Source organism: Myotis nattereri (assembly GCF_964212035.1).
Source record: "Myotis nattereri genome assembly, chromosome: 19".
NCBI lineage: Eukaryota > Metazoa > Chordata > Mammalia > Chiroptera > Vespertilionidae > Myotis > Myotis nattereri.
The window spans coordinates 9,264,833-9,278,857 of record NC_138095.1 but is presented as its reverse complement, the minus strand read 5'-3'; the positions used below and the strand labels follow the sequence as shown (position 1 = coordinate 9,278,857).

Genomic DNA, 14,025 nt, shown 5'->3' with positions numbered 1-14,025 from the left:
CGGGGCTCTGGGAGCTCGGGGCGGCCGGGCCGGGGCGCCCCCCCCCCCCCCCGGCGCGAATGGTTCGGGCCGCGCCTGCGGGACGCTGGCTGGTGGCTGTTGATGGGCGCGCGGAGCACACGTCGCTAGGGCCCGGCTGTCCCCGGGAGTCGGTCCGCGCGGTGCCCGCGGCGGGACCTGGGCGGCCGGGGTTCCAGGATTCCGGGGTCCCCACAGAAGAGTCCAGCCGCGTGGAGAGGGGCACTGAGGGTTGCAGCCGACGTCCAGGAGCCAGGATACTCAGGTGAGAAAAACTCAAGAATGCAGGGGGTCGCATAACCCACGGACACAGACGGTAGTGCGGTGAAGGCCTTGGGGGGCAGAGGGGGGAAGTGTTGTTGTAATACTTTCAACAATAAAGATAAATTTAAAAAAAAAGAATGCAGGATCCTGGGACATGAACCCGGACACTGATTTGGGGGTGGGGCATGTGGGGCATTTGGGGCATTTGGGGGGCGTGACCCCCCTATAGTAGAATGGTTACGTGCCCAAGCTCTGGACTGCTGCCAGGTTCACATTTCGCTATCTGTTTTAGCTTTATAGGTGTGACCGACACTTGTGACGTCACCTTTTGGAGCCTCAGTTTTGTCGCCTGCAGACGTAAAGCTGCTTCACAGAACTGATGAGAGGATTCAGTGAGACAGCGCTTCCAAAGCGGTTTGCAGGAGGTAGGAGTGCGAGTGACCGGTTCTTTCCTGCCCCGTAAATATATACAGGATTCAGACCTGCCCTGTCTTCCCCTCCCACCAGAATTTGTTTTGTGGTTGGTGCCAAAATGGACACAAGCCCCATCTCTCCTTCATCCCTCTGGCATTCTGTAAATATTCCTCAAGTGCACACTGTATGCGAGGAATGCATATTCGTTAAAAATGTGCCTGTAGCACCCCTCTCCCCGTCATTGTGACAGCTAAAAAAAAGTCCAGTAGATTTCCGAAATGCCCCCTGAGGTTGGCAGTTCCCCTTTGAGGAGGACTGCTTGACCCTTTTGCCCTTGGCATGGGGACTTAAGAGACTGCCAGTCTTCCCCTGATGGCACTGCCGATGACAGAGGGATGGCACCCGGACCCCTTTCGCAGGGAGCTCTGGAGGCATGGCCTGGTGGGCAGAGCATGCCTACTGTCACCTGGCACCACGGGCAGCATGAAGACCCCTGTGGAACTGGCCATCAGTGGGATGCAGACCCTCCACCGTCAGCACCGCTGCAGGGGCGGCTATCAGGTCAAGGCCAGGGCATCGTACGTGGATGAGACTTTGTTTGGCAGCCCTTCAGGCACCCGGCCCACGCCGCCAGACTTTGACCCACCCTGGGTGGAGAAGGCCAACAGACCCAAAGGAGTGGGCAGAGAGGCTGCACGGGCTTCGGGAGCCAGTGGGAGCTGTGAGACCACCCCCTCCAGGGGCAGTACCCCGACCCTCACCCCAAGGAAGAAGAACAAATACAGGTAACAGCATGGGGGGATGCACTCCTGCACTCAGTATTGCCACCTAGGTTCCTCTTAGAGCCCTGCTGTTCACATGCTGTGTGACCTTGGGCAAGCAAGCCCCTTGCCCTCTCTGAACTATAATTTTCTCATGTGCCAAGTGGAATTTAGTGGTTTTACTGAGAGGATTAAGTGAGGTGAGGTGTGTACTGTGCTGGGCACAGTAACCTGACACTTAGGAAAGCTCTTGATAAATAGTAGTGAGACTGGCATCTGAGGCCCAGAGAGGTCAGGATTGGCCCAAGATTACAGAGCAGTTTGCATAAGATTACTGGTGTGGTTGATCCATTAAATGACATAGATTTGCTGGTTTCAGATTTCAGCACGTCATTTTGAAAATGGTTCTTGCTGCATTTTCATGAACAAATTAGAAAGCCAGGAGCTGATGCTAATGGTTATAAAGTAACTAGAGGCCCAGTGCACAAAATTCATGCATGCAGGGCGGGCCCTCAGCAGCCTGTGCCCTCTCATAGTCCAGGAGCCTTCGGGGGATGTCCCACTGCCAGGGAAGAGGGAGAGGCTCCTGGCACTGCCACTGTGCTCACCAGCCATGAGCCCAGCTTCTGGCACACTGACCACCAGGGGGCAGCTCCTGCATTGAGCATCATAGTGACCAGTTGTTCTGCCATTCGGTCAATGTGCATATTAGCCTTTTATTATATACTAGGTGCCCAGTGCATGAACTCGTGCACCTTGGAAGGACCTTTGGGTCGCGAGGCTGAAGTAGGCACAGGGCCGGGTCTTGGCCCATCCTCCATGTCCCCACCCAGCCCTTCCTGCCGTGGCCTCCGGTTCCCTATCTGCCGGTAGCCCCAATCCTGCTGCCGCTGCTTCCATGAGCTGATGGTGCCAGCCCCACTCACACCCATTTACAGTGTGGAGCAATTGGGGCCAGTGCCAGCAGTGGTGTGAGTGCCGCTGCTGCCCTGATCACCCCTCAGGAGCAGGGGAAGACAAAGAAGTCCTCAGGGATGATCAGGGCCAGCAGCCACTACTCACACCTGCTGATGGTGCCAAGTGATCGGTACCGGCACTGGGCATAGGCAGCGGGTGTGAGCAGCAGCTCCGGTGCTGGTTGCAGGTGTGAGTGGGGCCGGCGCTGGCAGTGGGTGTGCGTGATGGCTCCGAGGGCCAGGCGGGATCCCAGCGTGTGGGAGCTAAAAATTTTCAGTAACCACCAGCGGCTCACTCTAATGGCAGCAACCGGCGCCCCGCCTTTGTCTAGTGACCATGCTCACCTGCTCCACCGTCCCACCACAGCCAATGCCCCCCATGTTCTGCACACTCCCCCTGGTGGTCAGTGCACATTATAGAAACCGGTTGTTCAGTTGTTCTGCCATTTGGTCTATTTGCATATTAGCCTTTTATTATATAGGATAATGATTAGATTAGAATGAGATTATTGGGATTATTCCAGATTAATATCAACCTGGAAGGAGATACCTGGTAGTGGACCTCAGGGTTCCTTCTTGTTTATTTATCAGTGGTTTGGACAAAGACACAGGAGACTGGTGTTTTAATTGATTATGGCTGCCATAACAAAATACCATAGACTGGGGGGCTTACCAACAGAAATTTATTGAAGTCCAAGGTCAAGGTGCCCACAGGGTTGATTTCTCCTGAAGCCTCTCCTTGGCTTGCAGAAGGCCACCTTGTCACTGTGTCCTCATATGACCTTTTCTCTGAGTGTGTATACTCCTGATGTCTCTTCTTAAAGGGACACCATCCCTATTGGATTAGGGGGCTCACCCTCATGACCTCATTTAACCTTAATTACCTCTTTAAAATTCAACATGAATTTTGGGAGGTCACAATTCACTCCATAACAACTAGTTAATCATATTTAGGATCCATGCTGAGCCAGGAGGGACATACTTTAGTCAAGAAAAGGAAATGGTGTCTATTTAAGGAGATAAAAATTCAACGAGATAAAAGGAAGACTTGTTGTTATTGTGTCAGGTTGAGGGCAATGTCCCTGACAAGGTCTGGTTGACATTAGCAGCACTGACACCTACAACTTGGCTGAAAATGCTGATGTAAATGTAGGCTGTATTAGCAGAAGTATGATGTCCATGACAAGGGAGGTTACAGTCAACCCCATGCTCTCCTGGAGGATGGAGTCTTGTGCTGGATGCTGACAAGTAGAGGGTTTCACATGAGAAGGTGCATCAGACAGACATGTGTTTCCATCAGATATGGTTTGAGAAGTTAAACCAAGTAGCAAAAGGTTGACTTTTCAATTTGGAAATTTGAGCACTTTTAGTCCTGGTCTAAAACCATGGACCTCACAGTTGTGGGATTAATTAAAAAAAAATAAAAATAATTGCTGAATGAATCTAATGAAAGATGAGAGGCCGAGAAGGCATGTATATGTCTGATTCACTGGTTGAGAACTTGGTCCTTGAGCCAGGCTGGGTTTGAATCTTCTCTCTTCCCTCCTTCTTGCTATGGGGCTTCACCCTCCCTATACATCAGTTTTCATGTCTGTAAAATGGTATTATCAATCTCTCCCTCCTGTGGACATTGTGAGAAGTAATGAGGTAATGTATGTGACATGCTGAGTCCAGGGCCTGTAAAGCCCTAGCTGGTTTAGCTCAGTGGATAGACCCTTCAGACCGAAGGGTCCCGAGTTCAATTCTGGTCAAGGGCATGTACCTTGGTTGCAGGCTCCTCCCCAGCCTGGGCCCTGGTCGGGCCATGTGCAGGAGGCAACCAGATATGGTTTCCACCAGACATGGTTTGAGATGTTAAACCAAGTAGCAAAAGGTTGACTCTCTCACATCAATCTTTCTCTCTCCCACTCTCCTTAAAAATCAATGGAAAAATATCCTCTGGTGAGGATTAACAAAAATAAGTAAATAAATATATCAGTAAATATTCAAAAATTCAAATCGGAAGGGCCAGAGGACTACAAAGGATTCAGCTTATGAGGCTACTAGGAAAAAGGAAAAGGAGAGGCTAAAAGAAAAAGATTATAAAAACTAACATTGTATTAATTAGGGCTGTTAATTGCAAGTGACAGAAAACTTATCCCAAACTGGCTTCAGCAGAAAAAGGGAATTTGGGCCTACATAACCGGGGCTCAAACCATCATTGGGATCCTGTCTTCATCTTAGTGCAGCTTTCCCTCACAGGTTACAGGTGAGATGCCACCAGCTGCTTTGCCCTTATATCCGCCAGCTTTTCAAGGTCAGGAGGCAGAAAAACATCTTTCCTAGTAGTTTCAGCAAAGGTCCTAAGGCAGACTCTGATTGGACCGAATGGGTCAGATGGCCATTCCTGACCAATCAGTGTGGCCAGAGGAGTGAAATATGCAAATTGACCAGGCCTGGGGCACATGCCAAGGAACAGGGGTACTGGGTGCTAGGCAGGGGCAAAATAGCAGAGATGGAGGTGGTGGTACATGAGGGGGCTGTGCCCTCACTGGGTGCCAGGCTGGGAGACAGGGACTTCTGGGACCTACCGGCAGCCCTCTCTACTGCTGCAGGTGCCTGGCGGGGGTGGCGGGGGGTGGGCGGGTGTTAAGGTTGTAGGGTTTGTTCGCTCACTTCGTTTCTCTTCCCTTTGCCAGACTGATCAGCCACACTCCTTCTTACTGTGATGAGTCACTATTTGGCTCCCGACCCGTGGGCACCTGCTGGGAGGCCCCGTGGATGGTGAAGGGGGGTGCTTCAAAACTCCACACGCTCTTCTGGACACCCCCAGCCACCCCGAGGGGCCACCCGCCCCACCCCAGGGAGACCCCAGTGCGCACCATTCACCCATCCGCTCCCACGAAGACAGAGCCCAGGGAGGGGTCTGAAGCTGGGAAGGTGTCCAAGGGTGGATTAGACTCTCCACGGGCTCTGAATGTCCCCAGCACTGGCCGCCCACCCACCGGTGGCTCCCCCACGAGTGGGCCTCGGGATCCCAGGCCTTCGCCATCCGGGGTGACCTTCCGGAGCCCCCTGGTGACTCCCAGGGCTCGGTCAGTCAGTGCTTCAGTGCCAGCTACGTCCCAGCGAGGGGGTGCCACCCCGAGACCAAAGCCCCCTTGGAAATGAGTTTCCCGGTCCTTTCATCAGGTTTGCCCACAGCAAGGGGAGGCGTTTCAGAGGATGGCACAGGTGGGGGGCTCCTGGGGAGACCCCCAGGCGTCGGCGAGGCACTCACGGCAGCAGGCATGTGAGGGTGGTCAGGGACACCCTCTGTCCTGACAACCTCTGGTTCCCTGCTGCCCCCACAACGTGGATGTGAGGGCCGCCCCTTGAGAGGCCTGTTCTAGTCCCATCGTAGCCACATGCTGTATCGGTGCCAACCCAGGGATGCCCCCCATCACTCCCACACATTGTCTTGCCGCCAAGTATGAATAAATGGTGTGGTCACCAATCTGGAGGGTTCTTCCCCGCCCCGCCCCATGACACCCCCCTTCGAGCCAAACTTCCTGCTCAGGATGAGTTTCCAGCCGAGTCTGGAGGCCTCAGAGTTTTCCCTGGCACGGTGTCCAGGTGATATGTGGGTGGGTTTTTTATTTTAATGATCATGTATTTATTTTCACGTATTAAATATGTCAATAGTCACAAAGCCATGACTTTCACTATTGTTTTTCCTTAAGGGAAAAGCCGATGTTAGGCCTGAGTTGGGTTAAATAACATTTAATGATATAGCAAGGGAGCACAGAAATGGTGACAGTGGCGAGTGGGGGCCGGAAGTTCTGGAACCCAGGTCTCAAACAACACTGGGGCCTCCTCCCGTCGGTTTCAGCTACTGCCACTAACTAGGGGGTCGGCTGGTTCTTCCTGAGATGAGAACGTGGGCTAGAGTTTCATGCATTTCCCGCCTTTTCAAAAAACAACACACAGTGACTAGGACCTGACCAAGCCGAGCGGCCCAAGGCCAGAAAGTGACGTACATCTGGAGAGCTCTCGGGGTCGAGGCCCGAGGGATCAGACACACCTTTCCTGCACCACCTGGGTCGGGCCCCTTACAGGCAACAGCAGGGCCTTGGCTCAGATGGAGTCGCCCCAGGATCCCAGCATCCTGGCGAGTTTGTGGGGGCCTGGGCTTTGGGCCTTGCCTTGACCCCCTTTTCCCCTGATGCACCTCCAGGAAGCACAGGGATTCCAGAACTAGCCAGAACCCCCATCATTGGTTCTGTGCTGCCTCTAGGGAAGGGGAGGGGGGAGGGAAAGGAGGAGAGGAGGGGGAGGGGAGGGACCGCCAGAGGCCAGGGCCAGGGCCAGGGATGCGTGTGCAGACACCACTTGGGGCAGGTGGGGCATGAGGCAAGCAAGTCAGCAGCTCTCTTGGCATTTTAAACATGTGGGATGTTTAAACTTCCTAGAACTTTCACAAAGAATTAGTTTAGTTCCCTCCCTTCCAGCTCTCATTTACACACACACACACCCTCCCCCGTTTAAATAGACATGAGCCAGAAATACCTCTTTCCTCCGACTAGACTAAAAGAAAGGCAACAGCCTGAGTGTGACGATAAGGGGCAACTGACAAGGCCATAGCGTCTGGGAAGTCTGGGAAGACTGTAGGGTGTGGTGGCGACTGGGGCAGCCTGCAGTCTCCGCCCTCTAGCGGGTGCTGCAGCTCAGCTCTGGAAGAGCCCAGGGTATCTGGTTGGTGAGAATTTTCCAGAAAAGGCAGGAAGCTGGATTTCTGTGTGAGGGCCCCTGATTTTTTTTTTTTTAAATACCAGCAGTGAATTTTGAAAAGATACATTGTTCAACTACCTGGGCACCAAGTAAAGCCCATGGAGGCTGCTGGTCTATGATCTTGGGACGCCTGAGCTTTCACAGTGCTGATGGCGGGAGAAGCTGCGGGCAACTGGGCAATCCCAGAGCGGAGCTGAGGGCAGGGAAGCGGGTCCTGCTGGGGCTCTCTGCCTGCCCCCACCCTCCGTGGGCAGACCTGCCGGGTGATGTGTCCATCGAGGCCTTGACGGCTTCTGGTCTGGGACCAAGGGGGCTGCAGCCTGGGCTCTGTCCATTTACAGGCATGGACACACGCACAGCCAACCACCCTGGGTAAAATGAGGTTTATTCACAGGAAGTGGTTTAAAATGGTTTTTAATTTTGAAAAAAGTATGAAAGTTACGATTGCCGGGCTTCCTGGTCCCAGTGGCTTCCTGGCTGGCTCTCGGGGGGGGGGAGGCGGTGCACGGGATCAGGACAGGGCTTGGGGGAGGGGGCTCATTTCTTGCCCTTGCCCTTGCCCTTGCCCTTCTCGCCCTTCGCTTTGCCCTTGCCCCGTTTCTTCCTCTTGGACCTGAGCAGGGAGCGGACCAGGTAGCCCTTCCACACGGCCTGGATGAGTGTGGCCGCCTTCACCATGCGCATCATCTCCTGCTCGTCCTCCATCCTCTTCTTGGAGGTGATCTCCCGCTCCTCCCGGATCTGGGCGAACTCCTCCACCAGCACCTCGTACCTCTGCTGCAGCTCCTCCAGCTGGATCTTCTCCTCCTTGTGGATGATGTCCAGCTCCTCGTACTCGTCCTGCGGGGGGTCGGTCTGTGGGCTCACCTGGCATCGGGCCTGCCTGCCACGCTCTCTGCATGCACCCGCCCTTCCCGCAGGGGCTCCTGGGCCAGCAAGGCCCCTGCACTAGGCTTTCTGCCTCCAGGGCCCGGAAGAGAGTGCGGGAGGTGATGAGGTCCATCCTAGTACCAGGTGGGACCCAGGAAAGAGCACGGCTTGTGGTTGGCCAGACTGAGTCCAAATCCCCGCTCAGCCACACCGTTCAAGCCTTCGTGTTTCCTCATCTGAGGCATGGTGACAATTGCACACGCAGGAGAGGGTGTTGGGAGCTGCTTCCAGGATGAAATGACACAGGACAACACAATTACTGGACGTGGTGCCAAGCACGCGTGGGGACGTCAACAGTGCAAGCTGCTGCCAATGAAGCCGTTCGTTTTACAGAGCGTGCGTGGCACTTCCCCAGGGGCTAAGTCCCACAGTTCGTCCTTATGTCTAACTCCAGCCTCTCCTGCTGTAGCTCACACCCATCTCCCTCCCTCCCACTCACGGTTGCCAGCCTCCCCAGGGCCCCCTCCCCAGAGCACTCGTGGTCAGACAGCCAGGCCCCGACTTGCCCTTCCCTGAGCAGACACTGACTGGACCCCGGAGGTTGATGCCACCTCCAGTGCCCACCAGGCTTCCTGGCCCCACAGCCAGGGCCGTGGGCCACCGAGGTTATCACGGAGCTGGGTGGGGGGTATTGTAGGCCACCGTTCCCTGGGCACTTCCTGCAGGCCAGACCCCGTGGGGTCACAGGCACTGGCGACAGTGGTGCCTCACTGACCGCACTGGCCCGGCCTGGGATGACGACCTGTTGACCATGCACAGAAATGGGCCCAGGAAGGCCACGCCCCTTGCTTAGGGCCCACAGCTGGCGAGTGACTAGAGGAGAACCTTCCTCCCTGCTGGGCCCCAGCACCTGGCAGGGGCAGGACGCAGCAGGAGCTTTCCGAGTGGCCGAGGCAAGCGCTCACCTGAGTCCATTGGGGACGAGCCCTGGCTGGGGTGCCGGCAGGAGCAGAGAGTACGGGATGTGGACACTAGATGGAGCCAGGACCATTGGCCCAGTGTCAAGCACGTAGTGGCTCACAGCTTCTGGATCCTTCCCTTCCACCTCTCCCCTCGCTGCCCCAGGCTAGACAAACTCAGCGGCCAAGACCGCAGACCCTCCTGGGGCCTCTCCTCCCATCCCCCACGCCCAGAGGATTGTGGGAAATACACTTGAGCGAGACCTGTGCAGCAACAAATACCTGCTTCTCGCTCATCTCCGTATCGTATTTCTGGATCCAGTTCTCGATTTCCGTCTCCACTTTATATTTCTTCTAAACAAATAAAAAATCCAGTTAGTCATTGACTGACAGGCTAGAGTTTACAATAAACAATGCCAAGCACGCTCCGCACCGGCCGGCCTTGTGGTGGGTGCCTCACATGCCTCGCCTGTGAATCCACGCGAGGCAGGTCCCCCATTTCACAGATGAGGAAACCGAGGGTCAGACGTGCTCACTCACTCGCCCAAGGATATAGAGCTGATGAGTGCTAGAGCCCCATTTGAAGCCAGCAGTGTGGCTCCAGAACATTCTAAGCAGAGGGAGCAGCAGATGCAAAGGCCCTGGGGTGCGAACAAGCTTGTGGTGTTTCTAGAACAGAAGTCAAGCCAGTGTGGCTGGAGTGGAGTGGCCGAGGAGTGGTCCCGGGGAGGGCAGAGTGAGAAGCTGCGTGGCAGAGGGAGTGTCAGCAGGGGGAGGAGCTTGGGTTCTGGTGTAAGGGGGAGGGGAAGCTATTGGGTGGTTTAGATGCAGTGGAGGGTCGTGACCTAATTTTGCTTTTAAAAGAGATCCGCTCTTGCCCTAACTGGTTTGGCTCAGTGGATAGAGCATCATCCTGCGGACTGAAGGGTCCCAGGTTCGATTCCAGTCAAGGGCATGTACCTTGGTTGCGGGCACATCCCCAGTAGGGGGTGTGCAAGAGGCAGCTGATCAATGTATCTCTCTCATCGATGTTTCTAACTCTCTATCCCTCTCCCTTCCTCACTGTAAAAAATCAATAAAATATATTTAAAAAAAAAATAAAAGAGAGCAGCTCCTAGCCATACAATGGAATGCTATTCAGCCATAAGAAGGCATGAAGTACTGTTGCACGTTACATCCTGGGTGAACCTTGAAAACATGCTGCCGAGTGAAAGAAGCCAGACACGAAAGGCCACAAGTTTTATGGTTCTTTTTGTATGAAACGCCCAGAAGAGGCAAACCCATAGAGACAGAGAGGAGATGAGTGGTTTGGGGCTGGGGGAGGGAGGGAGTGGGAGAAACTGCTCATGGGTGTGGGTTTGTTTTGGAGTGATGGAATGTCTGCAACTAGACAGAGGCGGTAGTTGCACAGCACTGTGAATGTGCTAATGCCACTGAACTGTTCGCTCTAAAATGGCTAATCCCATGCCATGTGCATTTCACCTCAATTTAAAAATAACAACAAACCAGCTTCCTAATCTACAGAGCAAGAATTCTCAACTTGGGCAGCATAGATGGGCCTGTGACCCCCAAAGATTGCCCACCAGTGTGGATGTGTGCGCCTCGGCTTTTTGATGGGGGAGAGGCCTGAGGCTTCCATCAGGTGCTCAAAAAAGTCCTGACACTAAAATGAAACCGGGAACAAGCATTAGAAAGGGTGCCCTTCGTCAGGAGAAGGACTGCAAAACACGCGAGTGCACAGGGGCCTCGGTCCTGGCTGAGATGAGGGAGAGGCACAGGGGGGAATGGTGTGTACTGAGCACCGATTCTGCACCAGCTCTCTGCCTGTCATCTCACTGAATTCTTGTTAAGACTGAGTTGATCCCGTTCACTTTAAAGCTGTGGAAACTGGCTTGGTATTGGCCTGAGGTTCACATGCTCCTTTGGGTCCTTTGTACGGTGTCGACAGGTGGGTTTCATCATCCCTGCCAGGCCCAGGGGAACGAGGGACCCTGCCCCAGCTCACGGAGGGGGAGGGGGCGTGCGGTAGCAGGACGGGCTGTCTCTGCTTCCAGGCCCCTGCGCTGCACCCTCCTGCCTCCCAGGGGACACCGGCTCCACCCTGAGCTTCCTGGCAGCTGGGGCAGCCCTGCCCTCCACGCTGGGCCCCCTCCGCCCTGTCCCCGCTGCCGGGCGGCTCCCAGGGCACCTTCCTGAGCGCCTGCTCTGCCTCCCGGTTCTCCATGACCAGGCTGTGGAACTGCGAGCGCAGCTGCAGGATGTCCTGCTGGATCTTGGCCGCCCGCCCCTGCGAGGCCCGGTAGTCCGCCTTCTGCTGCTTCTCGGCCTCCTGCTTGGTGCGGAGCAGGCTGTTCTCCGAGAACTTGAGCACCTGGTGCAGGTGGTTCTTCAGTTCCTGGATCACAAAGTTCTCCTTCTCCACCTGGGCCCAGAAGAGGAGAGGCCGCGTTAACGCCTGCGTGACCACGGCTCAGCACAGGCGCCAGCCATTGCTGTGAGGTCACCTCGCCGAGTCCTGCCCCCCCGCCGGTGGGCACAGGGACAGCGTGATGACAGGCCAGGAAGCGGAGGCCGAAGGGGTCAAGTCATCCGTCCGGCATTTGAAGCCAGGTCTGTCTGACCCAGAGCCCGAGTTCTTGGCCACCCCCTCTCTTTCCTGGCATGAGTGGAGGGCAGGGGAGAGGGCTGGGACAGTGGGGCACTCCTGCTGGGGCACCGTGAGGGTGCCCAGTTGGCAGAGACACAGTGTGATGCACGAAGGTGTGATAAATACGCCCCACAGGACTGCCACCTGCTCTCCCTGAGTGCCTGGCTTGTCCCCTGCCCTCAGTTGGTTCAAAAATAGGGACAGCCCTGGCCGGTTTGGCTCAGTGGATAGAGCGTCGTCCTGTGGACTGAAGGTTCCCGGGTTCGATTCCGGTCAAGGGCACATGCCTGGGTCGTGGGCTGGATCCCCAGTAGGGGAAGTGCAGGAGGCAGCCAATCAATGATTCTCTCCCTCTCCCTTCCTCTCTGAAAAAAATAAAAATACATATTTTTTTAAAACTGTAATTAACTCAGCTCTTTAAATCCTATCTTCCTTACTGTGAACTCCATGAGGCTGGGACCATGCGGGCTTATTTATAAGACCTGGCACCTCGTAAAGTACTCAAAACCATATTCATGGAATAAATGAATGAAAACATCTACAGTGGGGCCTTGACTTACGAGTGTCCCAACTAACAAGTTTTTTGAGATACCAGCTGTCTCTCGGCTGATTTTTTGCATTGAGTTAAGTCAAGGCCCCACTGTATTTAAATCCCGGGGGCGGCGGGGGGGGGGGGGTGTGGAGAACCCAACTGCCAGAAGGTTTGGGCTGCCCTTGGGCTCCTTCCAGGACTTGCCCACACTGTAAGCGATACCTCCGCAGCCCTGTTCTTCATTCTCTCCTCCAGTTCGTTCTCAAGCGTGTCGATGACGTCCTGGTTCCTCCTGTTCCGCTTCGTGATCTCCTGGATGAACTGGCTCTTGTCTCTGGCTTCCATGGGGCAGGTGAGCAGCTTCTCAAACAGGAAGCCGCGGAGCTCCACCAGGCTGTCGATGAAGCCCTGGGCTCCCGGGCCCCGCCCCTGCGCCTGCGCCCGCACGAGCTGGGCCGCCTGCGGGCGGCTGAGCAGGAGTCTCAGGATGTTCTTGGTGGAGTCTTTGATCTGCCCCATGACCGGCAGGAGGTTGGATTTCTGCAGCTCGATGGAGAGGAGGAGGTCCCGGAACCAGGCTTCCTCCTCGAAATCTTCCTCGGCCTGCAGCTGCATCTCCTCCTCCTGCAGGTAACTGACCTTGTCCGTGAGCACCCGGCACAGGTCCTCGTGCTCCCGCACCGCCCTGGAGAGGTCCTCGCCCAGCAGGCCCTCCAGGTCCTCAGCGTTGGCTGCCACGTAGGACAGCAGCGTCACCAGCTCCACCTTTTGGATGGTCTCATCCAGCACGGACATGATCCTCTTGGTCTCGATGGTGGTGAGCTTGGACTTCAAGGGGGTGAAGGGTTTCAGTGGGGAAGCTGCCTTTTGGGGCGTCTCTGCTATCGCCCTCATTTTGTTGATGTCAGGGACCTGGTAGAGGGCGCCCACGGCCAGGATGTCTGACGCCATGTTACGAGCAGCCACCTTGGTCTTCGTGGGCCCTGGGAGACTTCGATGGGCTAGACAGGCCTCCTGCCTCTCTTTTCCTGAAAAAGGAAGGGGCACGCAGTTAGGAGAGCTGTGCAGGCGTCAGTGTGGCCGGTGTGGCCACCGCAACCATAAACTTGGCATTGCGGGGTCCCCGCAGGCACTCTGCAGCTTGTCCACAGAACCCCTCTCTGACAGCAGTTGGTGGCTTTGCGACAGCGTCAGGGCCACAGTGATAGGAGGGCTGGTGGGGAGCTTCGGGGTCAGGGTCAGCCCGGGGAAGCCGGAACCCCAGCCGTTTCCTATCCGGGAGAGGCTGCAGTTCCAGAGGACCTGTGGCCACTGCCACGAACAGCCCAAAGCAAAGAGGGAGAAGGACTCTGGCTTCTCCCTTCACCCGGCCCTCCAGTCTAACACCAGTGCCTCCCATTGGTCAAACCCAGTGAGGAACCAACTGACAAAGGAGCCTGGGCAATGCAGCCTGGGGATGGGGGGTGTGGGGGTGGGGGGGAGGGTGGGGGAAGCAACAGCCCAAGACACAGAACAGAACAGGGACAGAGCAAGCAGGACTAGGGCCAGCACAGCCCACCTTGCGCCGGGTTTTTAAATCAGGGTGGGACGGACAACGACTTTGAAACGCATTGTTTAAAAAACAGCTTTGCTCCATGCAACGCTGTCTCCCGGATTGAATTCTGAAAGGGAAACAAGGACATTAGTAAAAAAAAAGAAACTGGTGAAATCCAAATCAAGTGGATAGTTTGGTCAATAGCACTGCATCAGTGTCAATGTCTTACTAGTAGTTTGGATAAACATAACACGCTTATGTAAGATGTTAACAGTAGGGGGAGCCAATGGAGGGCATACGGGAATTCTGTATTATCTTTGC

The 14,025-nt window shown here is 55.3% G+C and overlaps 2 protein-coding genes across 2 annotated transcripts; one reads left to right on the top strand and one right to left on the bottom strand.

Annotated features, from left to right (window-relative positions):
* Positions 1-76: 76 nt before the first annotated feature.
* RITA1 (RBPJ interacting and tubulin associated 1) lies at positions 77-6,085 on the top strand. The gene is made up of 4 exons (XM_081113965.1): positions 77-283; positions 575-707; positions 1,116-1,481; positions 5,092-6,085. Exons 3-4 carry the CDS (start codon positions 1,180-1,182, stop codon positions 5,561-5,563), a joined length of 774 nt encoding a protein of 257 aa, XP_080970091.1. The 5' UTR covers positions 77-283; positions 575-707; positions 1,116-1,179; the 3' UTR covers positions 5,564-6,085.
* Positions 6,086-7,566: 1,481 nt separating this feature from the next.
* DRC10 (dynein regulatory complex subunit 10) lies at positions 7,567-13,121 on the bottom strand (the record flags this gene model as incomplete). Its single annotated transcript, XM_081113963.1, has 4 exons — positions 7,567-8,002; positions 9,274-9,345; positions 11,180-11,413; positions 12,393-13,121. 4 exons carry the CDS (start codon positions 13,119-13,121, stop codon positions 7,700-7,702), a joined length of 1,338 nt encoding a protein of 445 aa, XP_080970089.1. The 3' UTR covers positions 7,567-7,699.
* Positions 13,122-14,025: the final 904 nt, after the last annotated feature.

Bases quoted from the DNA above. Each gene is read 5' to 3' on its own strand.
- RITA1 (XM_081113965.1), top strand. From the start codon at position 1,180: ATGAAGACCCCTGTGGAACTGGCCATCAGTGGGATGCAGACCCTCCAC. The intron at 1,482-5,091 runs GTAACAGCATGG...TCCCTTTGCCAG, and splicing joins AGGAAGAAGAACAAATACAG to ACTGATCAGCCACACTCCTT.